At 39.1% G+C, this 27,820-nt stretch overlaps 1 protein-coding gene across 1 annotated transcript in view; it reads left to right on the top strand.

Moving 5' to 3' along the window:
* VWF (von Willebrand factor) overlaps positions 1-27,820 on the top strand; it is a 213,489-nt gene that overhangs the window by 132,097 nt on the left and 53,572 nt on the right. Inside the window, exons 25-34 of the mRNA XM_072653709.1 lie at positions 652-808; positions 3,147-3,305; positions 4,096-4,231; positions 9,319-10,691; positions 12,531-12,647; positions 12,758-12,898; positions 15,573-15,716; positions 18,290-18,454; positions 19,685-19,728; positions 20,498-20,675. Of these exons, the coding sequence (XP_072509810.1) occupies positions 652-808; positions 3,147-3,305; positions 4,096-4,231; positions 9,319-10,691; positions 12,531-12,647; positions 12,758-12,898; positions 15,573-15,716; positions 18,290-18,454; positions 19,685-19,728; positions 20,498-20,675 (2,614 nt within the window). The remainder of the gene's footprint in view (positions 1-651; positions 809-3,146; positions 3,306-4,095; positions 4,232-9,318; positions 10,692-12,530; positions 12,648-12,757; positions 12,899-15,572; positions 15,717-18,289; positions 18,455-19,684; positions 19,729-20,497; positions 20,676-27,820) is intronic.

The following is a 27,820-nucleotide window of genomic DNA, read 5'->3' as shown; positions in this document are numbered from 1 at the left end:
ACGTGACTTTGGACAAATTTTTTGACTTCCAGAGTCTCAGTTTCCTCATCTTTAAAATGGGGAAAATAATATTTGCTGTGAGGAAAGCATTTTGTAAACCACAAAGAGATATAAATATACAGCTACCAGCATTAACAATAATATTCAGGCCCTTACCTTATGGTTATTTCTAAACCTATACTTCTTGACCAGTTGATCATGAAGATATTCTCGACATATGTTGATATCCTGTGCTTTTTTGGTACCTTACAATTAGGAAAACAAAGGAAAAGAGAAACTGTGGGGGAGAGAAGCAAGAGGATTGCTGGTGTGGATATATGTATGCAAACACAGATAAAATGTGCTTCACTATGTACATTCATGTATGGATGGACAGATAGAGAGATGTATAAGGAGAATGTTCTAGTGTTTCAGGGCCAGGACATATGAGAAATTCTGCTTGAATCAACACTATCCCCCAGAATCAAAAACAACTCAGGAACTCTTTGCATATTCCCATTTCTCCAACCACTGGATCTCATTTTCTCTCTTATTTTTTTGCCTTAAACATTAGTCTTTGTTCTCACCAGGGTCACAGGACACAGCCACTGGCCATGGTTCTCTACCCAATTACTAGTACTTCTCAGTGTTGGCATTTGACATTTTCCATAGGTGGACCCAGAGCCATACCTGGATATTTGCATATATGACACCTGTTCCTGTGAATCCATTGGGGATTGTGCATGCTTCTGTGATGTCATTGCTGCCTATGCCTACATGTGTGCCCAGCATGGTACAGTGGTGAACTGGAGGACTGACACATTATGCCGTAAGTCATGGAACTCATCATGGCATCACCCTAGAGTTCATGGTGTGATCAAGGTTGAAGTGACTTCTCAGAATTACTTATCACCATGTATCTGGTATTAAAACATGAAGGAGAGGAGAGGTATGTGTGTGTATAGGATTTTAGTACCAGATCACAGACTATGCTAGGGGAAATCAAGGGAAGAGTGATGTAAGAATCAGTCTTCTCCTTCAGCTCAATAGCTGCCAGTCTTAGGCCTTGCCACTGACCTAGCTCACCTCTGAAGCACAAGTCTCAGGCAACCTCAGCTGGATACCCAAGATTCCAATCACATTGGATGTAGCAAGGATCCTAACACCCCTATTAGTTAGTCAGTTAATAACGTTTGCTGAATGATTACTATGTCCCAGGCATTGTGCTGTGTACAGGAAATACAAAGAAAGGCTATCATGGGTCCTGTTCTCAAGGATCTCACACTATAATGGGGAGGGGGAATACGTGCAAACAACTATGTATATGCAAGATATATATGATGTAAATGTAAGGTCTAATGGAGATGATGGGGCCAAGGAGAGGTCCTGTAGATGGAGAGATTTGGGCTAGTTTTGAAGGCAGTTAAGGGAAGGTAGGATGTAGAGTAAGGACAGAGAACATTGTAGGGTAGAAGCAGAATGAGAAGATGGAGTGTTGTGTGTGAGGAACGACGATAGGCCAGTGTAGCTGAATCATATAGTGCAAGGAGGGAAGTAAGGTGTAAGAATGGAAAGGTAGAAACCAAGTTGTGAAGGGCTTTCAGTGCCAAACAGAGAATTTTATAATTGATCCAGGAGGTAATGGGAAGCTGAGGAAGGAGAACATTCTAAATATGGGGGACAGCTGGAAGAAAGTTCAGAGTCTTGTTTGTGGAAAAGCTAGGAGGCTGGTGTCCCTGGATAGAAGTGTACATGTTCAGGAATAAGAAGGCTGGAGAAGTAAGAGGGCCTAAGCTTTGAAGGTTTTGAATGCCAAATAGAACATTTGTATTTGCTCTTGGAGGCAGTAGGGAGTCAGGGGAGTTTGTTTAGTGGAAGGTGATGGGCAGGGGTGACATGATTGGACCTGCATTTTAGGGAAATCATTTTAGTGACTATTGAATGGAGGATGGATCAGAGAGACTTGAGGTGGGTGATCCTACCAACAGGGTACTGCAGTGATCTAGGTTTGAGATGAGGAAGGCCTGCACTAGAGTGCACTACAGTGTCAGGAGAGAAAGGGGCACAAAGGAGAGAGAGATGTTGCAAAGGCTTGTTGTGACAGGCTCTGGTAATAGCTTAGATATGGGGGTTGAGAGATGGGAGCCTGACAGAGTTGGGGGGATGGTGTTGCCCTCTATAGTAATGGGGAAGGTAAGAGGCCAGGAGCATTTAGAGGGATAGACAATGAATTCTTTTTTGAATATAATGAGTTAATTGGACATCCAGTTCAAAATGTCTGAGGAGCAGATGGAGATGTGAGATTGGAGATCAGGAGAGAGATTAGCGCAGGAAAGGTAGGTTTGAGACTCATCAGTGTAGAGATGGTAATTAAGCCCATTAAGTGAAGTACTCTTGAAGGAGAAGAGACAAGGTCCAGGACAGATCCCTTTGGGAAACCTGCAGTTAGAGGGTATGATATGGGAGAGGATCCAGCAAAGGAGACAGCAAAGACTGAGTGGTCATATAGGAAGGAGGAAAATCAGGAGAGTCAGAGCAGTCTCTTTCTGGTGGTAACTCATACAAAATTTTGGTTCACTTTGTGGACAGATTCTAATGCCTTTGGGGACCTAAAGAGATGAAATGTCACTGTAAAACATTTACTCCATTAGCATGAGTGATTTCCAGTTCTCTATAAAAGACACAGGGCAGCTAGGTGGTGCAGTGCATAGAGCGCTGGGTCTGGAGTCAAGAAGACGCATCTTCCTGAGTTCAAATTTGACCTCAGACACTTACTAGCTGTATGATCTTGGTCAGGTCCATTAATCCTGTTTGCCTCAGTTTCCTCATCTGTAAAATAAGCTGGAGAAGGAAATGGCAAGCCACTCCACTATTTACCACGAAAACCCCAAATGGAGTCATGAAGAGTTGGACACGACTGAAAAATGACTGAACAACAAAAATGAGACCTGGAGAAGTTCTGGGCTGTAACACCCATTGTGACACCACTGACCAATGTCAGAACGTTGTTACTATCATCTCTCCCATCGTGGTTTTGCTGTCATCAATACCAGCATCCCCTAACCACCTCTATCACTTTCTTTATCTCTCCCCCTATCACTAGCATTCCCATCACCCTTTGGTTTTTTTAATGATCATAATTGTAGATTTTCTTCTCTTTTAAACAGCACAAAGTTGTGAGGAGAAGAATCGTAGAGAAAGTGGGTATGAGTGTGAGTGGCGCTATAATAGCTGTGCTTCTGCCTGCCCCGTCACATGCCAACACCCTGAGCCACTTTCATGTCCAGTACAATGTGTGGAAGGATGCCATGCACATTGCCCTCCAGGTAACTACTCCCATTTGTATTATGGGATTCCCCAGAGGATTTAATCCCTGAATGAGTAATAGACTAGAAGAGTATGATAGACTTGAATGTGGGCTAACCTTACCTGGCCTGGTTTCCCTGGGACCATCCTTGGCAAAGGAAACTAAATACGGCAGGTTGGACCCATGACCATCCATTAAGTATTCTCAGCTGTTCTCCTTGTTCTACTCTAGAACATCAGGCACTAGATTTAGAGCCAGAGAACCCAGGTGCAAGCTCTATCTCTGCCTGTGTGACCTTAGGCAAGCCACTTAAAATCTTCATATGTTATAAGGGAGGGTGTAATTGGTAGAGAGCCTTTACATTCCCTTCCAGCTCCAAATTTATTATCCCAGGCTCTTTTTTTTGCAAATCTAGTTCTGTAAAAAGTTAATAACAGATCTAACTAGTCATTTCAATAAGACCTTAGAGTACATTAGAGGTTCTGTGGTTTCCTTGTCCACACTTGGCCTTGTATTCTCACCTTAGATTATGTAGTGTCATTCTTTTGAAGAATTATAAGGACTTGTAGATAGAATTTTATTTGTCTTAAAGCACAAAGTGGGCTCAGCTGAATTGGGCTCTTCCTATTTTGCAGACGGGGAAACAAAAGCACCAAGAGGTAAGGCAGATAAACCCTGGTATTCTTAGCTAATCATTGGAAGAGGCAAGAGTTTGAGTTTGGGGTTTGTCCTCTTAGTTTGGAGTCATTTACATTGGGCATGGTGGAAACCACAGCTCCTAATGAAATGATTGATGTATTATTGGGCAGGGAAGATCCTGGATGAACTATTACAGACTTGTATTGACCCTGTGGACTGTCCCGTATGTGAGTTGGAGGGGCGACGCTTTTCACAAGGAAAGAGAATCTTCTTGAACCAGGATGATCCCAAACTTTGCAAACTTTGGTAAAGTAGATGCATATTAGACAAAGTACAAATGCTTTAAATATATATATATCATATTTTATATATATAATTTTGTTAAATATTTCCCAATTACGTTAAAAGTTTTTAAAATTTATTTTAAAAAATTTTGAACTCCAAATTGTCTTTCTCCCTCTTGCCCCTTTCCCACCCACTAAGAAGACAAACACTATGATATCAATTGTACATATGAAGTCATGCAAAACATATTTCCATACCAGTCAAATTGCAAAAAAAAAAAAAACAAAACAAAACCACATACAAAAAGCAAGAAAAACAAAGTGAAAAAAAATATGCTTCAGTCTGTATGCAGAACTTACCAGTTCTCTCTATGGAGGTTGGTATCCTTTTTCATCATGGAAAGTGAAAAATTTTCATCATGGAAAGTGACATGGGGTACTAATAATTGACTTTCACTTACAGCTGAAAGGAATAGAATGTTTTGATTACACATAATCCAGCATAATCAGGTAGCTAGGTGGCATAGTAGATGGAGTGCTGGATCTGTAATCAGGAAGACCGGAATCCAACCTCAGAGCTTACAAGGGACTTGACCTTGGGCAAGTCATTTAATCCCTGTTTGCCTCAGTTTCCTCATCTGTTAAATAGGATAATAATAGCACCTACTTCCTGGGACTGTTTTGTGGATCAAATGAGACAATAATTGTGAAGCACCCAGTACAGTGCCTGGCACATTGTAGGTCCTATGTAGATGTTAGTTGCTATTATTACATAAGGTAAGCCTTTGCAACTGTGTAGATTCAGAAATGTTAGATGTGGTCAGCAGGGGAATTTTCTGAATTTTGCTTCCCAATAAATCTTTAAAAACCCTCTATCCCATTCCCCATGTTCTATGGATCCCCAAAGGGTTAGATATAGTTCTGACTGAATGCAGGAGATTGACTTAATGGTGGAGAGAAAAAAAATCCTGATTTTGGAGTCAGTAACACTAGGTCTGAATCCTGGTTCTGAGTCTCACTAGCTATATGACCAGGGATAAGCAACTTTGAGTGTCAGTTTTCCTAACTGTAAAATGGGAATGATAACATTAGCACTACTGACCAAGATTGTCCCACAGAAAGTGATTTATAAATCTTAAATGCTTGCGTAATGTGAGCTCTTATGTCCAAAGTATGTCATTTCTGGACCACAGGAAGCTTTTTATGAATATCAGACTTTTTCTGGGAATGAATGTATAGAGAGCAAAGGAGGGAGGAACTCCTGTTGCCTTAAGAGCACCTTGGGTGGAGGGATTAGCTATGGACGCAGGAAGTGACTCATGTCGCTGAAAATTCGCAGATTAATTCTAATGTATTGTGACCCCTGACCCTAAGCCCTCTGCCAATATCTACCTCCCCTGGATTCCCATCCCAGAGTACAGTGCAGTTTCCTAGTGGAGAGGTATGAGTTTTCTGAAGCCATTTTCATAGTAACCTAACATATATTAAGATGTCAATATGTTCAACACCACTCCCTAATGCTGATCAGCCCTTCCGAGAACTTAACCCACTGGGGTGGGGTGGGGGGCGTGCTCTGGCCACAGCTACCAGAGTCAGATCCTGCCCCACCATCTGTATAAACAAGAGCAAATGTTGCCCAGGGTGATTTTTTAAAGCAAAGACCCAGAGGAAACAGGAAACTAGAAAGTATGTCACTCACATAATGTTAACCCAAGGATTAAAGCAATAAATCCTATGGACTCTGAGTCCATGGAAAGTAGGAACTAACTTCCTAATGAATCTCTGCCCCACTTTCCTCCCCATGATTAAGTTGAAACTGATGGAAAATGAAGGACAGAGCCTGGATTAGGGATTTCAAGAAATAAAGGCAGTAGAACATGGACATATCCCTCACCTCCCCTGAAAAGGAGGAAGAGGATTGCTAATAGAGGTTTTAATTTTACTTCTAGTAAGGATTTGGATGGCCTCTCCAAAGCAGAATGAGAAAATCATTCATGATGGTCTCTGGGTAGTGTTTCCAGGGGCTTAAGAAGTTGACATTTTCTCTCTGATCATTTAAAAAATACAGGTCCCTTTATTTCTCAGCCCACTGGGTAATGGCTTAATTGGCATTTGGGACAATCCTACTCTGCATATGGCATTCTAAAGTGACAAAAGGTGATACCTGCACAGAATCATAATAGCATCAAGAATTTAATCATTTAGTCCAGTGGTTCCTAGACTGTGGGGACTTCTGAGGGGCCACAGACTCATTGCAAGGGGCTGATGTGCTCATCAAGCATTGAACTTTTGATCTTTATTTAGTTGAGCAGAATAGCAGCAGGATTTCTGAAAATGTTAGTGACAGTCCAAAGGGTTACGTGCTGAAGTCATTCTTTAATATCTGAAAGCAACCTTGCTTTCTCTTCAGTGGGGACTGATCTTCCCTTACCTTTGTGTTGTGTTCATGTGGGAAGGACAGGTGGAACAGTAATTGTGTACAACCAGATGGAGTTGCACCTATGGCCTTGAAATTGACCATTCTACTCTCATCTCATCCTGTTTACAGGACTATAGCTGGGCAGAACTTCCGAGGACATTTAGTCTAACCCATAGTACACCATTTTCAAGTTCAGCTACTTCAATAAATGTAAAAATGTATGCATATCCTTGTCTTTCTACACACATCCCTTTCCAGAGAACCAACCATTCCATATAAAATATATATATATTTTTTGTAAAAGATAAAGAAGAAAAAAAATCTGACAATATAGGCAATGTCCTACAACCATGTTGCATTCCTCCACTCTCCACCCTCTGCAAAGTAATAGGTGGAGGTGTCTTGTTATATTTCTTCTTTAGGGCCATGCTTTTTCTGTTCATTTTCAGTTGTTTTGGAGGTTATTTTCCCTCATTTGTTGTTGTGGCCATTATGTCTTTCGTTTCCTTGCCTCTGCTTTCTTCACTTTGCATTAGTTCATGTCTTTCCATGCTTCTCTTTATTTACCACACTCACTGCTTCTGCAGTGCCCAGTGATATTTCATAACATCCAGTTGATGATCATCTGTTTCCTGTTCTTTGTTGCCGCATTTGCCATAAACACTTTGATATATATGGAAGTCTTGAAAAATTTAGCAGGTATTATGTTTTTCCAAGGTCTTAATCAGTTTAAAAAAAAATTGAATGTTTCATTTTCTTCTTTAATTCTGTTCCTGGGAAGAATCTATTTTTCACAATAAACTTTGTCATATTACAATTTTTATAACATAAGAATTGGGTAAAAGAGAAAAAAATTCAGGTATTTGATGCCCATTTATATTACTGAAGATCAATAATATATTTTCCACTAGCCTTATTTTCTCTTTGCTTCCCAACAGAATAAACACACACTTAATGCTGTACATCTATATAATATGCTGTAGCTTAGAAAATAGCTTCTTATACATTTGTTCCTCATGAGAGCTTTCCGAGGTGAGCAAGACAACTTTTATTATTCTTATTTTATAGATGGAGAAACTGAGTTTTGGATAGGTTATGTAAATTGACTCAGGCCACCTGGTAGTAAGCAGCCATCAGGATTTTTGTCTCCCCTTCTGGAAATTGATATTCATCCAGAATTTTTCCCTGTGCTTCCTATGTTGAAATGTCTTATATCTATGAGATGGTCCACTGGACAACAGCTGGGGGCTAGGATAGGTACTAATGCAACAAATGGGAATGGGACTATGAAATGGGACTAATACCTGTGCTGCCAATTATTCAGTGTTGTTATGAAAAACAAAACAATACTTTGTAAACCTTAAAAATTCTATGTAGATGAGAATTATTATTATTTTAATATAACTATCAAATTATACTTATGAAATCCTATTACAACAAATACTAAACATCAATTTTTTTCTGTAAGGAATATTTCCAAGCTTTTAGCGTGTGTGCGTGTGTGTATGTGTGTGTTATTTGATGAAAACCAAGTTCCAGTAACTCCTTAGAAATGGTAGTAATGGGGTTTGGTTTATAACTGCATGCTTTTATTTAAGAAGACACATGAGGAAAATAAATTAACTTTGAGTCACCATGTATTACTGAGTCCATAGACCAAACACAAAAATTTTTTTTCTTTATACATGGAATGGATTACTTTTCCCTCCTATAATTTAAGGCTTTTCTTTATTGTGAAAGTAGAAGTCATGTGGTGTTCAGTTGTTCAGTCATGTCTGATTCTTCATGATCCTGTGGACCACAGCATGCCAATACCTTCTATGGGGTTTACTTTGTAAAAATACTGGATTGGTTTGCCATTTCCTGCTCCAGTAGATTAAGGCAAGTAGAGGTTAAGTGACTTGTCCAGGGTCACATAACTGCTAAGCATCTGAGGCCAGATTTGAACTCAAGTGTATCCATTTGAGTCACTGGCTGTCTCACAAGCCATTTAAGGGAGCTTATGAAACAAGCATTTATGAAGCACCTACTATGTTCCAGACACTGGGCTAAGCAACATACACATATTATCTTATTGGATTCTCATGACAACTCTAGGAGGTAGGTGATATTATTATCACCATCTTACAAATGAGAAAACTGAGGCACACAGAGGTAAAATGACCTGCCTAAGGTTGTGCAGCTACTAAATGTCTGAGGCTGGATTTGAATTGAGGAGTTCTTGACTCTAGGCCCAGCGTTCCATCTGCTGTGCCACCCAGATACCTCTATCAGTTAGGTAATTGGTGTGTATTAATGGTGGTGGGGAGGCATGCTATACATGATATGGAAGTTCGGATCAGATAAGTGTATGTGCAATAATATAAACATGGGATCAGAGATTTAGAATTGAAAGGAGCCTTGGGAATCACTGGATCAAAGTGCCTCATTTTACTGTATGAAAGAGAGGATGAGGGAGGTTACGTGGTAAGCTCTGGGTCACAAATTGTGATGCAGGATTCCAACTCAGATCTTCCCGATTTTAGGTCCGACGCTCTTTCCACTTCACCAGTTAGCTGCCTCTAATTTAAGGGGTACATATTACTAAAAGCATGTTCATACATGGACTAGGTTTACAATTATGTCAGACCAAGCTAGAGATTATTCTAGATTCTCCAGCATTTTCAACCATTTCTGGCTCTCCCCCACAGCCACTGTGATGGTGTGAACTTGACCTGTGAAGCCTGCCAGAAGCCAGATCTGCAGTTGCCCTCATCATTCACCACAGCTGCCCCAACCACAGCATACCATGAGGATACCCCTGAGCCTCCCCTGCACAGTTTCTACTGTAGCAAGCTGTTGGACTTGGCTTTCCTGCTGGATGGCTCCTCCAAACTGTCGGAGGCTGAGTTTGAGGTGCTGAAGGCTTTTGTAGTCGGTGTGATGGAGCGTTTACACATCTCTCAGAGGCGCATCCGGGTGGCTGTTGTGGAATACCATGATGGTACCCACTCCTACATTGCATTGAAAGACCGGAAGCGGCCCTCAGAACTTCGTCGCATTGCCAGTTCGGTGAAGTATGCTGGCAGCAAGGTGGCTTCCACCAGCGAGGTCCTGAAGTACACCCTCTTCCATCTCTTTAGCAAAGCTGACCGCCCTGAAGCATTTCGAATTGCCTTGCTTCTGACAGCCAGTGAAGAGCCCCCTCCCATGGCCAGGAGTATAGCCCGCTATGTCCAAGGCCTGAAGAAGAAAAAGGTCATTGTGATCCCAGTAGGCTTAGGGCCCCATGCTAGCCTTAAGCAGATTCGTCTCATTGAGAAGCAGGCTCCAGAAAACAAGGCCTACTTGCTTAGTGGTGTGAATGAGCTGGAACAAAGGCGGGATGAGATCCTGGGCTACCTCTGTGATCTGGTACCTGATATTCCTGTTGCTACTGTCCCCTCCCAGATAGCCCAGGTTACTGCAAGTCCAGAGCTCTTGGTATCCCCAACCTCCCTACACAGTAGACACATGATTCTGGATGTGGTGTTTGTGCTAGAAGGCTCAGACAAAATCGGTGAAGGCAACTTCAACAAGATCAAGGAGTTCATGAAGCAGGTGATTCAACGGATGGATGTGAGTCAAGAGAGCATCCACATTTCCATCATACAGTACTCCTATACAGTGACTGTGGAGTTCTCCTTCAATGAGACTCAGTCTAAGAGATATATCCTGGACAGGATAGAGCAGATACACCATCGGGGAGGCAATAGGACCAACACTGGGAAGGCCCTTGAATACCTTTCTGAGAATACCTTCTCTTCTAGCCAAGGCAATCGGAAGAAAGCGCCTCATTTAGTATACATGGTAGTGAGCAATCCTGCCACTGATGAGATCAAACGTTTACCCCAGGACATTCAGGTGATCCCCATTGGTGTGGGCCCCAATGCTGACATCCATGAGTTGGAGATGCTCAGCCGGCCCAATGTTCCAATCCTGATAAATGACTTTGACAGACTGCCTTGGGAAGCTCCTGATTTGGTTCTGCAGAGGTGTTGCTCTGATGAGGGAATAAGACTACCCACACTACCACCAGCCCTGGGTAATATTTTTCTACCATTGTAGGGGAAGATCTAGAAGCTGGGTTTTTAATTGACGCTCCAAGATTTAGAGCCAGGAATATCATTAATATTGAGAAGAGTGCCTGGGAGTTCTGCAGGATCTGGGTTCTAATCCTTATTCCATTACTAACTAGTGCTATGACTTTGAGAAAGCCTCTTTTTTCCCATTCATTGCTCCATTTCCATGACTCAAACCTTCTACTCCTTCTTAAACAGGGAGACTCATCTCTGAATATTCTTAACCTTCCAGATGTGTCTTAAAAGATGTATGAGATCAGCTCAAATATTTGACCCTTTTTGAGGGAAGGTCCTGGAGAAATTATCCTTTCATTTTTGTTTCATAGAGTAATATATTTTTCTCCACCAAAGTCCCACTTTGATCTCTCACTGAGGATTCTTGAAATTTTCTAGGGGTGCATAGTCTCTGGCTGATCAAACTCAGAGCTTTCTAGTCATGTGTGATTCTAGCTCATGCTTTCCAACACCCAACACACCAGATTCCTTCCTCTTATTATTCTTTTAACATCTCAGTTGTGCCAACGTACCAATGAGGTAACCTGTCTGCTGCCTTTAAGAGATCATCCTAAACTTATCTGCTGTGGCAGTGCAGCTCTTTTGTTTACATGGTAGATGTGCTTGTATATAATGACACTTGTTTAAGTTGAGTCACTGAAGTTGACAGAATTATTGGCTTCACATTAGTTGTTCTTTTTTAATGCTTATACTAGAATTTTTCTTTTGAGTCAATGAGAGTTAAGTGACTTGCCCGGAGTCATATAGCTAGTAAAGTGTCTGAGGCCAGATAGGTGCTCCTGACTTCAGGGCCAGTACTCTGACATTGTACCTCTTAGCTGCTCATGGACTTTTAAGTCATCTCCATTTAGTGACTAGGCTACTGTGGAAAGAATACTCTTAAGTCAGAGAACCTAGGTTCCAATCTGACGCTTAAGATCTGTGTGGCTTGGGGAAAGTCACCAAACATCTCTAGATCTCAGTTTCCTTATCTGTAAAACTAGGGGGTTGACTCAGAGGTGGGGAACCTGCAGCCTTGAGACCAGATATGGTCTTCTAGGCCCTCAAGTGCAGCCTTTGAGTGAAACCAAACTTCACAATTTTCTTCACAAACTTCTGTGAAGTTTGAATTCAGAGGGCCACATGTAGCCTTGAGTCAAGGTAACAGTCCCCATCCTTGATCTAAATTTATGATCCCGTGACCTCTTCTTGGATCATTTCTTCTTAACAGAAAGCTATGTGACATCCTCATCTTATCAAAAAGCAGCTTCTTTACACCTCAGACTAGATTATAATGACCTGTTGACCTGGTGTCATCCAACATGTTATTATTACCATCACACATATATTAGTACAATAATGTATTTCCTATTGACTTGGCCCTAAAAAAACTAGGGCTCAGAACTTGTCCACACATTGTTTCAAGAATGTCTCAAGGTGTGTGTTTCACCTTGTCGTCCTGCTCCCATTTTGTCTTCTATTCATACCTCCAGGCCACTGTTTTAATCTATGCTAGAACTGTAGTCTTCTGTTATTCAAGGAAATATCATCCAACACTAGTGGCAGTAGGAATATAATATGTCATCAGAAGTCTTCTCCATGCCCTGAAGGCTGAAATACTCTTGAGTTTCAAGATTATATCTTTCTTCTCACTTTCAAAACTAGCCTGGATCCAATATGAAAAAAACAGAGGTCTATGAATGCAATGTATGCTACCGGGCAGAGAGACCATATGAACAATCCATGCTTTTCAGTCAACTGAGGACCACTCCATTCTAAACTCCATATCACATTCATCCTTTTTACAGATTGCACTCAGCCCTTGGACATGGTGCTCCTCTTGGATGGTTCCTCAAACGTCCCAGCTTCTCAGTTTGAAGAAATGAAGAATTTTGTCAAGGCAATTATTAAGAAAGCTAATCTGGGTGAGTGGGGATGAGAAGAAGGAGGATGGAGGGGAGATGCTAGCACTTGGATGTACTGGTCCCACCTGGTTTGAGGGATGACACAGTCTGTGTTCTATGTTTTCTTTTAGGGCCTCATGCCACTAAAGTATCAGTGCTCCAGTATGGACATATCACCACCATTGACATCCCATGGGATGTGCGCCAGGATAAAGAATACATACTGAGCCTTGTGGATCCTATGCGGCTTGAAGGAGGCCCCAGTTTAATTGGTAATTGTGTAGGAATGAAAGTGTCAGGAGACCCAGGTTCCATTTCAACTCTGATGCTGACTAGATGTGTGACCTTGGATAAGTCCTTCAACTTCTCTGGGCCCCAATATCCTCATCTATAAAATTAACTTGTAATGCTAGATGTTCTTTAAGATTCTTTATAAATCTAAATTCCATGATTATTTGGGCTGGCCATATGAGCTTCCAAACACTACGTTAGTAAGAAGTTATTACAAAAGGGCTAAATGAGGCTGGGAATACCGAGCCCATCCCAACTCTTTGACTCAGAATGAATTCCTGAGAAAATAGATCTTGCTTTGGGCTTCTCAGTACCTAACACATGATATTAATGAACAGTTTTCTTGGTTTTTGCCTTGCATTCAACTGGATATTTTCCAAGAGGGATGATGAATCACTGTTTTTAGTTTTATCCCTGACTTATTGGCAGAACTGAGGCAAGTCATGTGACCTCAATGGGGATTCATTTTCCAATCTGCAAAATGGAAAGAATATTCTCTGTTCTCAGGGGGAAAAAGTCACAAACCCCCTGGATCATTTTAAAGGTTTGCTTGCCAAATGAAATACATCCATGGAATATAGGGAAGAAGATTTCTTGGACAATATTGGAAGCAGATTGTATAGTGATCTCAGAGCCAAGCAGATTAGATAAGTGAAATTATGGTTTTTCTGTGACTAGAAGGCATATAGGGATAAGATACAGAGATAAAAGATGGTGAGAGGTAGTGATGCTGGGGGGCTACCTATAGCTTGTATGTGTGTATATATATATAATACGTATATGTAGATATACATATAGGTATGTGCATATATATCATATACATACATATACATATATATGCACACACATATATGGAGAGAGAGAGAATGGAAGAGAGTGATTGAGAGAGAGAGAGAAGGGATAAGGGATCTGGGATCCCTGAATTCTATTCTCAGTTATTTTACTAGGACCTGCTACCTATATATGATATAAGTAGACTCCCAGAATTACTGCCTCTCTCTGTCTGAAATATATACATATAAATATATGTGTATACATGCATGTGAATATATGTATGTACATGTGTATATAGAGATATATGTATATGTATGTGCATATATATGTATATATATGTATGTGCATATATATATATATATACACATATTTATACACATGTATATGAAAGAAAACCTCTTGAGAGTTGCTTCAGATATGTCAGCAAAGGCCAGGATGAAGTATGGGAGCTGCAGAAGGGATCTCTGGAGAAAGAGATTGAGCTGAGGCTGCCTCACTTTTCTCTAAGTCATGCTCTTTTGGAAGGTGGCACCGAGAGCTTCTTCAGTACCTTCACCGTGGTCTCACTTTCATGGTTAAGGCTCGCGGAGGGGGCCAGCTCTGCTCCAGGCTGTGGCTGCCCTTTCTAAATGGCGGCAGGTACTGCTTGCTTTTTTCACTGAGAGATCAGATGACAGTCTAGATTAGACTTAATAAATAAATTCTTAATAAAAGGATTTGTTCTATGAAGTTTGGATTCAGTCAAAAGGCCACACTTGAGGACCTAGAGGACCACATGTAGCCTCGAGGCTGCAGGTCTCCCCTGCTCCATTCTCTGATTCTATACTTAGGGGCTGGGACTAGGGACTAGGCTAAGCCCTGTTGCTGAGATAAGGTAGGACTTTGGACAAGTAACTCATTCCTCTTACACCTCCCTGACCCAATCATTAAACTTGCCTAAAATAATTGAAAGGGAAAGTAGTTATTTACCTGAAGAAACTGAGGGCTTTTAGCCTGAAGAGAAAACTTCGGGGGAGATCCTATGCTATATTGGAAGCTCTTCACATATTTAAAGAGCTGTCACATGGAAGAGGTATTTGACTCATTTGACCCCAGAGGGTAGAGTGATAGGTAGAAGTAATTGATAGAAGTTAGAGGGAGGGAGATTTTTAGCTTGACATAAGGTAAAGTTTCTTAATAGAGTTTTCCAGAGTAGAAACGGGTTGCTTTAGGAGTGAGGGATTTTCCGGTCACTAGAGGTACTTGATCAGTGCCAAACAACTCCCTGGGGATATTTAGTACAGGACTCATGTTTCAAGTACAATTTGGACTGGGTGATTTCTGAAGTCCATTTCTACTTGGATATTCTATGAGTCTGTGAAATCCTAGATACAATATGATCACACCAGAACCAAATAAATTGAATTCAGATACCATCAGTGGACATAGATTTTACTGGAGCCATGGATTCCTACAAGAACATAGGAGGGGACACGGTATCTTACTCATAATAGGTGCTTACTAAACAGTTCATGAATAGAATTAAAATTTAATTGAATTTGTATCAGCCATTTAGGGGCTGTGGAATATTTATGAAAAGGGAAGAAATGAGATGTGGAGATTGGAGAGAAGAGGAAAAATGATGGGATCATCTAGATGTGTCTATTTGTAAAGTTATCCCCTAGACCCAAAATGCACATAAATTATTGGCATAAATTTCTAAAATCTGCAGGATCAGTTCCTGGTATATAGTAGGTGCTTAATCAATACTGGCTGATTAATTGGCTGAAACAAGTTCAGAAGACATCATTTCTCATACTGGATACAAAGGCATTAGGACTATGGTATTTGTAATGTCGCTATCAATATTGGTTCTTTAGGGGCCTGCTTTTTTGTTCTCAGGGAACGCATTGAATTTTGCTGTCAGATATGCCACTTCCGAAGTCCATGGTGCGAGGCCGGATGCTTCTAAGGTGATAGTTATCTTGGTAACAGCTGTCTCTGCAGATTCTGTGGATGTAGCTGCTGATGCAGCCAGAGCCAGCCGTAAGTGTTCCTCTTTTGTTACCTTCCCGCTAGAAAAGATGATATATATTTTTTTCATTTTCTACTGTAGTATTGAACTGTGAAAATACTCTTAAAGTGATACTAAAAAACTCTCTTTGATGGATCTTTGGTCTGATTGGTGGAAGGTCTTTCTTCAGTGAAGCAACCCATCCATAGCTTCTTATTCTGTGCAATATCCTTGGTCCTTCTGTAATTCTGCCACAAGGGCTTTTATAGATCTCTTGTCATCATTTGGCTACCATCAATACAATATTCAGACTCAACTTGTCATATATACCTTGCTTTCACCAAGTGATTGTATGACCTTTTCTGATCATATATGTATTCAATGACTTTCATCCGTCCTTCTCCTGGGTCATTCTTCACTGCTAAGATTCTATAGCTCCTCATATCCACCATGTTCCTCTCCATTGCCCTTTTAGGAGATCCTCCAACTTGACCTCTTTAGGTGTAGTGGTATTGTATGACTCCTAGCTATACCGCATTGTTGGAAGAGTAAAGATGGATCTTTATTTCACAGAGAAACTTGGCATCATTAAAAGTACAGTGCCATTTCCCAAAGGAACTGAGCTTGCTCTCTTTCTCCGCTTCAGTTCTGGGTCCAGTTCATTGTTCATGCAAGATGTACACACATATACATGTGTATGCATGCACACACATGCACATATATGTCAGTCTGGCTGATGTGTCCATTCAATATACTTTTATATCTATCTATGCATACATACGCACAAATATACATATTACATATGTATGTATATGTGTATGTGTGTGTACATATGTATGTATATGTCTATATATATGTATAGGCAGATACATATGTATATGTTACATGTACACACTAGTTCTATGGATTATCCATCTAATTATCCATCTAGCCTGGGAAAATCAGCATTTTTTATTCTCATTTTGGTTTTTCCTAAACTCTTTAGTGAGCATGGAGATCATTTCAAGGTTTAAAAGGTGTCAGTTCATTTTAGAGCTCAGGATTAGTGTTATATTCTAAGTATTGGAGGACATCATTAATTCCTAGAGTTGTCCAACAATAAGATCTAGTTGCTTATGTTATTCAGCGTACATAAAGTAATATTTTAGTCATATTTCAGCCATATCTAACACTCTGTGACCTCATTTGGGGTTTTCTTGGAAAAGATATTGGAATAGTTTAAGTGACTCATCCAGGGTCACACAGCTAGTTAGTTTCTGTGGTCAGATTTGAACTAAGAAAATTGAGTCTTTCTGACTCCAGGTCCAGCCCCCTGTCCACTGTGCCACCTAGCTTCTCCACATGAAATAATAGTGCATGTTTATTTGTGCTTCCCAATATGTGCCCCATATATATCTGTCCTTTCTCACTTTAGACTGTCAGGAACTTGGGGTGTGGGTTATGTCTTCTATTCCATATTCTATATTTCTATGGAAATCCCTCTGGTTTCTACCGTGGGATCTATTTGCACACATGATAGGCATCAGAGTAATATTTTTTCAACCATCTTCTCCGTTAAAATGACATTCTTTATTCCTCAATAATGTACCTTATCTATGATCTGTATGATTAATTTATTGGAATATTTTATGATGGGCAGAGAAAAGTAGTCAGCTCTGTTATATGCCCTCTCATCAGAAAGTCCTACATGGAACCCTGTAAGAACAGTCTCAGTCAAATTGCAGACACTGGCTGGACAAACATTAACACATCCTAATTAATTACATCCTAAGAAAACATGGACAAGTAGAAATTCCTATTGTGGAACTAGTTCTGAGAAGATACAGGGATGACTGAGCTCTAAGAAGCCAGAGATGTGTAGGCCATTCATATGCTAGTCTCTGAAATAATAACTTATTATTTAACAATAGCCAGCACTTATATAACTCTTTAGTATTTGCAAAGTACTTTATATGCCATCCTTTCTTTGATCCTCACAACTATCTGTGGGGTAGGTGCCTTTTATTAACCCCATTCTACATAGAAGGGACCAGAGGCTGTGAAGTTAAATGCATTTTCCATGTTTACACAGTGAGTGTCTGAGAGAGGATTTGAACTGGGTTCTTCTAGACTCTCAGTCCAGCCCTCTATATCCCCTTTGTCCAATATGACACCAGTTGTCTGCCATTTCTATGGCACTTGGAGGTTTACAAAGCACTTTGCTTGTTAGGTAGCAAGAATTGGGCCTTGGTTCCAAGTTTTCTAAATTTAAGACAAGGGTTCTTTCTACTTTACTGTGCAACCTCTCCCATGGGAGGGGCTTAAAAATGCATGTAAAATTCAGTTGGCCTTACATTTTTAAGGGCCAGAATATTACTTAATGGAAGAGCAGAACAAAAGCAAAGCTAACTTCTAGTTCCTGTACCTTCATAGGAATTGTTATCATTAGGGAACTGTAGAATGAAGAGTTTTCTACTCCATCCTTGAGAAATGGAAGGAAGGTCCCTCTAGAGAAAAGATCAAAACAAACAAACTAAATCCTTGGAACAGTCCCTTTGGGACTTGACCATCTACAGCAGATTTCTTTCTGACCTTTCTTACCTCCCTTCCTTCCCACTCACTACAGGAGTCTCAGTATTCCCAATTGTAATTGGCCACCAATATGATAAATCCCAGGTGAGGGCATTGGCAGCGACAGCGTCCTCCTCCAACATCATGGAACTCCAACGAATTGAAGATCTCTCTACTATGGTCACCCTGGACAATGGATTTATGTCCAAGCTATGCTCTGGTAAGTCCATTTTGAGTCTTCCAGAATCATAAAGATTACAGAAGTTAGAGTTGGATTGGATCTTAGAGATTGTTTAGTCTACCCCTCTCCCCCCATCATCTTACTGGAAATGGAAACCCAGAGAAATCATATTATATCTAGGAATGACCTTGAAGTCCCCTGAGTCCTATCCCCTTAAATCATGGATGAGGAATCTAAGGTCCAGGGCAATTTCACAAGGTCACACAGTAAATTTAGAGGCAGAATTTGAAACCAGGTCATCTTGACTTTGAAAACAAAGCTCTTTCCCATATACTACACAAACCTTCTATATTCTGAGGATCCATTCTAGAGACATGAGAAGCTCATATATTTGACCTACTTTTCCTATTTAAGGTGATTTAATGGGACAGGCTACTCTCAGTTTCTCTCCAAGAGGTAGATCTGCAAAGGTTAAACTCTACAAAGAACCTATTAACAGGTTGTTAGTATACAATACTTCTCTCAACCAATAATAAACATTTATGCTGAAAACCCATACCTGTTGCAGAGAGGGAACTTGAGCAGAGAAGGGGAAATAAAAGAAATACAGGGAGACAAATGACCAGTCAATGGATGCTGAGACCTTTTTTTAGAGAACAGTCTATTTGCACCTAAATACTTCTGCCATTGAACTTCATGTTTAGCCAGAGTGGTGCTAGAATCAACTTCAGTCTCATTCACTTTCTCATTATGTGCACTCAGTGTAAGATGAGCGAGTCCTTTTCTAAATCTCCTCTAAAATTTTCCTGATTTTAATGTAACACAAGGAACAACAATAGGTCATGGTTATTAACTGGGCTATTCCTCAAGAATCAGCTGGTTAATCAATTAAGAAATGAGGATGATAGTAAGGTGTGTGTGGGGGGGTCTACCAGAGGATGTTTAGATGTAGGTCTCTTGTAACTTATAGTTGTACCTAGCTGGGTCCAGGTCAGAGAGTCATTTCAGGTAATTGAATATGACAAAGCAAGTGCTTTTAACTTGGGCTCTGCGACCTTGATTTATAAAAAATATGAATAATATTTCTATATAATTGGTTTTCCTTTATAGTCCTTTGTACTTTATTTTATTTGTTTTAAAACATTATCCTTAAAAGGGTTCATTAGATTGTCAAAGGGGCCCATGATGTAAAAAAAAGTGAAGACCTCTGTCCACAGAGAGAATTATTATCTGGTGGTGGGTTGAGATCTTTCTTTGTTTTTGTTTCAGGTTTCTCTAAAGTCTGTTTGGATGAAGAAGGAAATCAAAAGAGAGTAAGTGCTCTGTGGTTGACTTTGAGGGAAATGTGATTTTGTATTGGGAAACATTGCTTGAAGTGGGAAGCTTTCTGGGTAGGTCGTAACTCGAATCTTTGTCTTCTTTCTTACCAGTGTTTTGCTCTTTGGGCCTATGATCCCGTGACTTGGTTCCTTCCTCTCTTCTGCTTTCCCAGATAACACTTCCTTAGGTTTTTGGTCCCATACTTAGATCTCAGTATTCTGATTGGTGGTTACTCAGACCTGCAAGCCAGGGTCCAAGTAGATAACTGTCAGAGGCAGCTCTGACACCAGCACTCTCTTAGCTTGAGTTTAGTGTTGGGATGAAATGAGGCACTCATAAATTATTGAATACTTAGCAACAAGGGGTTTACTTCGCCCTCAGTACAGCAGAGATATGCAATATGGACAGTAATACTTAACTTCTGTAGACACAACCTGTCTCATCTCCATAAGGAAAATGTCTGGTCAGCAGCACAGAGTGCGGGCAGGCTAGGGTATGATGACTTGTGTGGTCCTAGGGTTGCCTGTGGTTGAGATTTTTTGTGTTTTTAGGTGGCCAGGAAGCTGCCTTGGAGAAAATGGGCCAATCATATCCTGGGGACAACTTTGTCTCCTTTTAGGGAAAGAGAATGTCTAAGGATTAAGGAAGGAAGAAAAGACTGGACTTTGCTTGTGGGTTGGGGGAAAAACTGTCCTATCAGTCCTATCAAAATAGCCCTTGCTTTCTATCCTTGTCTGAATATGGCTCTCTTTTCCCACACAGCCTGGGGACAGATGGATGTTGGCTGATAAGTGTCACACTATAACCTGTCTAGCAGATGGCCAGACCTTGATGGAGAGTCACAGGGTCAATTGTGAAAATGGACCCAGACCCACATGCCCTAACAGCCAGCCTGCTGTGAAGGTAGAGGAGACCTGTGGTTGTCGCTGGACCTGCCCCTGTGAGTCTCTATATTTTATGGCTTACCATCCACTTTTGGTCAGCTAAAACAGCAATTCTTTTAGCGCAACTTTGCAAATAAGTTAAAAAAATCTATTGTTAGCCTAGAGGAATTTTCTCCTTCTCACCTATATCACCATTCCATCATTAGTATTCACCCATCCTAGGTTTGAAGGGTTTGTTTATGACAAAACTCCCTGAGCATTCTTGTCCCCTCTTTTCCTTCGGAAAGATACAGTTTGGTGTAGTGGAAAGAGTACTTGGCTTGGAATTTGGAGACCTGGGTTTGAATTTCCATTCTGCCATGGTACAACTATGAGCAGGTCGTTTCAGCTCACTAGGTCTCAGTTTTCTTATCTGTAAAATCAAAGACTCCAAGTACTTTCCTTGGAGTGCTTAATCCTATGATCTGAGTCGATACAACATCTCTACGGTCCCTTTCCAGATTATGTCCAGTGGAGGTTGAGAGGAAAACTCTGTTTCTAAAACCAATACAGAGCATGGTTGCTGGCATTGTAGCCTCACTGTGCCTCATTAATGAGGGCACAAAAGACCCTGGGCTTGAGGACACAGTAGTGGATGCTGTATGATCAGCAAAACCACCAACCACATTACCTGGGTGACACTATCTAGCTAGATTGATACTGGGAAGAGAATGAACAGGAGAGAGAGGAGAGAGGATAGTTCAGAGAGGAAGGAAGCTTTCCCCCCACCCCCACTTTGGAATTCACTTCCACTTTACCTCTGTTTGATAGAGTCCCTGACTCCTTCAAGATGCAACACATGTACCACCTTCTCCATGAAGCCATTATTGATTCTTCCCAACTCTTACCTACTAATATCTTACATCCTGAACTACTTTGTATTGAACTAATTTGTATTTCTTTTTAAATTTGCTGTACACACACACAAACATATGCATATATTAAGATATAAGCTTCTTCAAAATAGAGAATATTTTAATCTTTGTAATTATATCCACAGCACCTGGCTTAGTCCCTGGCAAATAATAGGACCTTAATAAAAACTTGCAGGTAGATAAATAAATAAAGAGATAGATACTTATGCACTGCCTGCTTATTACTGGTCCGGGATATTTTTTTTTAGTACCAAGGACAAAATATCATGTGCTAACTTGAAAGGTTTCCTTATCTTATCAATAAAGGTGTGCTTTTTGTAGTAGGTTGTAGGGAGGTAACCTAATTTTGTATTCTAGACATGGAAAGGGCCTTGAGAATCCTGCCTGGTAAAGGCCTGAATACTCATGTTACTGCAAACTTCTGCATTTCTTTCATGATTCTTTAAAATTCACATATCCTTCATTGAATAATAAATTTTTCATTAACCCACTAGGCTGGCATTCATACCTCAGGTCCTTGAAGGAGCTTGTGGGTTGTGTTTAGAGTCACAAAATCACTGATCTATTACCTGAAGTATTTGGGTATAGGCTACATTATAAATGAAGATAAGTCAGCAGCCTCCAGATATGTAACATGAGAGTAAATCCTTGGGAATACAAGTTATTTAAATGAATTTGCTATAGGATCTGTAGAAAATTTTTGTTGTTGTTCAGTTGTGTTGAACTTTTTGTGACCCCCATTTAGGGTTTTCTTGGCAAAGATACTAGACTGGTTTGCATGTCCTTCTCCAGTTCATTTTACAGATGAGGAAACTGAGGCAAGCAAGGTCACAGCTAGTAAATGTCTGAGGCTAGATATGAACTCATGAAGATGAGTCTTTCTGTTGTAGAAAATTACAGGAACAAAATTTGCTTTTATTGTGCCATATAAAGGACTTAAATCATCAGGGTTATTTTTTTCTCTTTTAACATGTCTCCTGTCCTTCCTCTTTCCACCATCTGGCCCTGCCCCCATCTTGGGTAGGCAAATGTACTGATCTTCTGGCACATTCCATCTATTGCATTAATTCACTCAGCAAAACTCTGGATTATGGGGCAGAATGTAATCATTGCCTCTTTTTCTCCCCTCCCCGCCCATGCTCCCTTTGCTCATTCTCCCCAATCTTCTTCCTGCCTCGTCATTGTAACCTCAAGGTTACCACCTTTATCTTGGACGAACTGTAGTTGAGGAAAACATGAAATTGGTGTGTGTGTGTGTGTGTGTGTGTGTGTGTGTTTACTCAGATTCTCTCTCAGTTCAAACCTCATTCCTTCAAAGAAAGTGTGTGTATATGGGGCACCCCCCATTTGTTTTCTAAAGTCTGGACATTCGCTTAAAAGTGGAGGGAGTGTGATAGGGACTCTCAGTACTAACGTGTACTAAGATCAGGGAAAGGAAACCAGAGGCATGATTATTAAGGCAGAGCAGAGGGAAGGATTAGGGTTAGACAGTTGAACATACGTTCACTCAGATACTTACACAAGCACTAGCAAAGAGTAGAAGAGGCTGCCTTAGGAAATGGTCGATTCTCCCTCATTAGCAAGCCTTCAAGCAAAGTCTGTGTTTCAACTTGTCAGGTAGATTATAAAGGAGATTCTTACTCAGGAATGACTTGGACTAAATGTCCTTCAAGATCCCTGACAACTCTTAGGATTTTGTAATTCTGTAACTGCAGTATTTCTATGGTAGTGCTTTGAACATTTTGCTCAAGAACACTGAATTTGAACTCAGAAGTCCAACCTTCAAATCCTAGCATTTATAGCTCAATTTCAGGATTACAATGACAAAGAACAAGTTTGGTGAGCTGGAAGAAAGAAATTTCATACCAAGGAACATCACTCAGGATCATGGTAGACTTCTTGAGTAAGACAAGGAATGACTAGAGAAATTATAAAATGACATGAAATTAATAAGTAAAGACCATGAACCAAGAATTACCCATCCAGGAAAACAGCATAAACTCTCTCCCAAGGAAACTGTCATGGAAACTTGATGGAGCAGGAATGCTAGCATGAAGCCATTACCAAGAATTCCCCAAGTGTCTGTGTTTTTTGATATTGGAAGGATTTTCCTAGCATTGAGTAACCAACTATGCAAGATGCAGGGAAGCCAAAGGAAGAGAAAGAGGAAAAGGAAGATTCTTTTCATCTCTGGACATGTTAGTTCTCCATGTCTCTCCTACTAACCCAGCATGGATTTGGGAGGACTGGACATTGCTCTAAAATTAATTAAAAGAAAATGGGCAAAGTGAGGAAAGTTCTAGAGTAGTTAAAAATACTGAGGAACAATGAAATAGCTAAATTATAGGATATAATGTAGATAAGAAATAAGATATACTAAAAGATATCCTCATATAGACAAATGACAGATTTAAAAAATTTACATGAGAATTAACACTTGTAAGACAATTACAAGAACAAATAAATGAAGAACTTTTAGAAATCTTAAAAATTATGGGAAAATTTGAAGCTGGAATTTGAAGATGGTAAAATAGGAGGAAATAATGGAAAAAATTGCCATTAAGGAGAACATAATAGAAAATCTGAAAAAAATGAACAGAAGTAAAAACAATGTGTTTCCTACAAGTGAAAAACAAAATTGCAGGCAATATAAAAGAAGGGAAAAAAACAACCTCAGGAAATAAATGCTAAGAGAGTTGGAAAATATACAGATAGTGCATAGGTCAAAATGCAGCAATCCCAGGGTAATTGACAAATAGGAAAATTAAAAAAAAAAGGAACATGAGCACTCTATTTCAAGAAAAACAAAAGCTTCTAGAATGATGAAAAGCAAGTGACAATTTATATATATAAATAGTGTGTGTATTAATATATTATATACACATATAATATATAATTATGTATATATACATAGATATACATATCATTACATATACAAGAAAAGATCCCTGGAGCACTGCCCAGAAAAAATTCCAGATGTCCTTTCCTACCAGCCACATTGATTACTATTTCACCTTTAATCATGTTGGGGGGAGGGAGAGAGAGAGAAAATGGAAAGAGGCTTAGCCCAGATGTAGCCATCATAACCTACAAATGGAATCCTGTTCCTTTAGATGCTTAGCTGCATTTTTATGCTATTTAAGATTATGGCATTTATTATTTTTATTTATTATTAATAAATATTACATTATTTATTATATGATTATAATGATTATAATATATTATACTGTATTATGTTATGTTACATATTATATACATATGTTATATAAATATTATATTTATATATTATTTTATATAAATATGTATCCTATAAATATTTATTTATTTATTATTTTATTAGTTATTTTATTAAAGTTTAAATATCATTACATATCATGATTACAATGATTTATGTGTAAGCCTATAAGTGTATAGTTTGGGATTGAGAGAGAATAAATCCAACCAGAAGAGAGATATATTTTCCAAAATGTAGGTTGAGGTGGGGGAATAGTTGGTGTAGGGTGGGGCTAGGGGGTGAATTGATTAGAGAATTTCTGCAGTTTTATCAGTTTCTGAGATAACCATACCCTGGACTGCTTTGCACCTGGATAGAGACTTAATAAGTAAACAAACCAGTAGCAGCAAGAGGTGGAAGTTGTGTCTATAAAGGTGACAGAGCACACAGATTATACCTCATGTAGATACGCTAGTATGCTATATTAAGTTCAACACATTTGTTAAGTGCTGACAATATCTAAAACGTTATGTTACGTCCTAGGGATACAAAAAAATGAGTTGCTAATCTGCATTAGTGGAGAGACTGTTCATACCAATGAATTCCCTATAATGATACACAGGTGCAGATGAAAAATTCCAAACCAAAAAGTAGAACTAAAAGTTGTAGGCTCATGTGGAAACTGAAAAAATATCACTAAATTGTGCCTTGGTAAAGGAATGAATTGCAGCAAAAACGACAACAAAGTGGCTACATATCAAAATCTATGAGATGTAACTAAAGCAGTCGGTCCTCAGAGGCAAATCTATGGCACTTCCTATGTTGATAAGAACAAGCAATATAGTGAATTGCATGTGCATTTAAAAATGTAGAAAACGAACAAAGCAATAATGAACAAAAAGAAAAAGAAAAAATAATGAAGATAATAGCTAAAATTAACATGACAAAACCTATTCATTTGAAAATTCTATAACTGATATGATTGATCGTTAATATGTGTGAAGAAGACCATGACATCAGAGAAATGATGACATGACTTTCACTTGACTTTGTTTTGAGTGAAGGAGGGCTATGATCATTAATATAACTCTAACAAGAAAAATGTAAGTTCCAATGATCAAAATTAAAAAAAAGAAAAGAGCAGATCACAATGAGGAAAAAAGAAGTTTTAAAAAAACCCATCAGAATTTGCTCCACGCAATTCAATGGTAATAGTTATGAGATTATAATCAAATGGATGATAGTTTACAAAAATATAAGATACCGAAATAAGATTTGGAGAGACCCATCTCAGAGGGATAAATGTTATGGCCAAACTGGAAGGGACATTAGAGGTCATCTAGTATAACTCCTTCATTTTATAGATGAAGAAACAGAGATCCAGAAAAGTTAAGTGGTTTGCCCAATGCACGCAGATATGTATCAGTGGTAAGAGATGAACCCCAGTCCTCTACTCCATAGCTTTTGACCTTTCAACCGTACCTTGCTGCAGCTGATTGCATAGATCATTGAATGTTTGCTGTGGAAGAAGATACTGGAACCAAACAGGTTTTTAAGTGAATTCTACCTTATTTATAATGTTTTCTTTATATGATATAGAAAGTTCCTAAACATACAGAAGTATCTGCCTAACTTCTTTGAGGTAAATGTTTTTGATTTCTAAAGCAGACAAATACAAGACTAAGAAAAAAAAGTTACAAGATGGTATCATTAATGTACATAAATACAAACATATTAAATAGATAAGATCAATACGTAAAGAAATAAATAAGCATGTATTAAGTGTGTACTATGGGCAGAAACTATGCTAAGTGCTTTACAAATATTATCTCACTTAAGCTTCACAGAAACCATGAGAGGTAGGGGCTATAATTATTCTCATTCAGTTGAGGAAAATGAGGCAGGCAGAAGATAGGGTCACACAACTAGTAAGTATCTGAGGCCAGATTTGATCTCTGATCTTCCTGACTCCAGGCCCCATAGCTCTACCCACTGCACCACTTAGTTTTCTGTTAGGAACTGAAAAAAAAAAAAAACATTCATAGAAGTGTTACCTATCACAACCATTGTGAGGCAAAATGGAATACAGACCAGAGTTCTAGATTTGATTTCAGGAAGACCTGAGTTCAAGTCCTGGCTCCAATGCTCACTACCTAGGTGACATGAGCAAGTCACTTAGCTTTGCTAAGTCTTAGTTTCTTCTTTTGTTAAATGGGAATAACAATGTTGATAGTACTTATTTCACAAGGCTATTGTCAGAATCAAATGAGATGATGTATATAAAGTTCTTTTAAAAAGTGATGTATAAATGCTCCAGTTACAATTAGTCTGGATTTATACATAGAATACATTTATAGTTTAATATTAGGAAAATAATATAATAAATTATATCAATAAGGAAAAATAAATGCTATATGTTTATATCATTAGATGTAGGAAAAGTCTTTGATAAAATAGAGCATCCATTTTTACTTAGAACATTAAAAAAAGAATAAAAACCTCTTTTTTAATATGATAAAGATATCTATTTGAAATCATGATCTAATATTATACACAATGGAGAAACACTACAAACATTTCCATTGAAAACAGATATAAAGTAGGTCTGTTTTCTCTCTCAGTTTGATATAGCACAGTCTTTAAAATGTTAGCAATATTACTAAGACATGAAAAAAATGAAAGGAATAGACATTGATAATGAAGAAGATAAAACATCTCTATTTGCAGATGACATAATTACATATCTTGAAAACCCAAAGCACTTAAGAAAAAAATTGAAATACTGAACTAGAGCAAAGTTACTAGTTAGAGGATCAATCCTCAAATCACTTGCATTTTTTATATACTACTATAAAAAATTAAGAAAAATTGATAGAGATATACCATTTATAACAATGATAACAAATGAATTAGTTTGGTGATGCAATGGAGAAAGTTCTTGATCTGGAGTCAGGAAGACCTGAATTCAAATTCGACCTCAGACATTTACTAGCTGTGGGACCCTGGGCAAGTCACTTAATCTCTGTTTGTCTTAATCCACTGGAGAAGGAAATGGCAATGTTCAGTCATTTTA

This window comes from Notamacropus eugenii, chromosome 3 (assembly GCF_028372415.1).
Source record: "Notamacropus eugenii isolate mMacEug1 chromosome 3, mMacEug1.pri_v2, whole genome shotgun sequence".
Taxonomy (NCBI): Eukaryota; Metazoa; Chordata; class Mammalia; order Diprotodontia; family Macropodidae; genus Notamacropus; species Notamacropus eugenii.
This window is presented reverse-complemented; position numbering and strand designations above follow the sequence as displayed.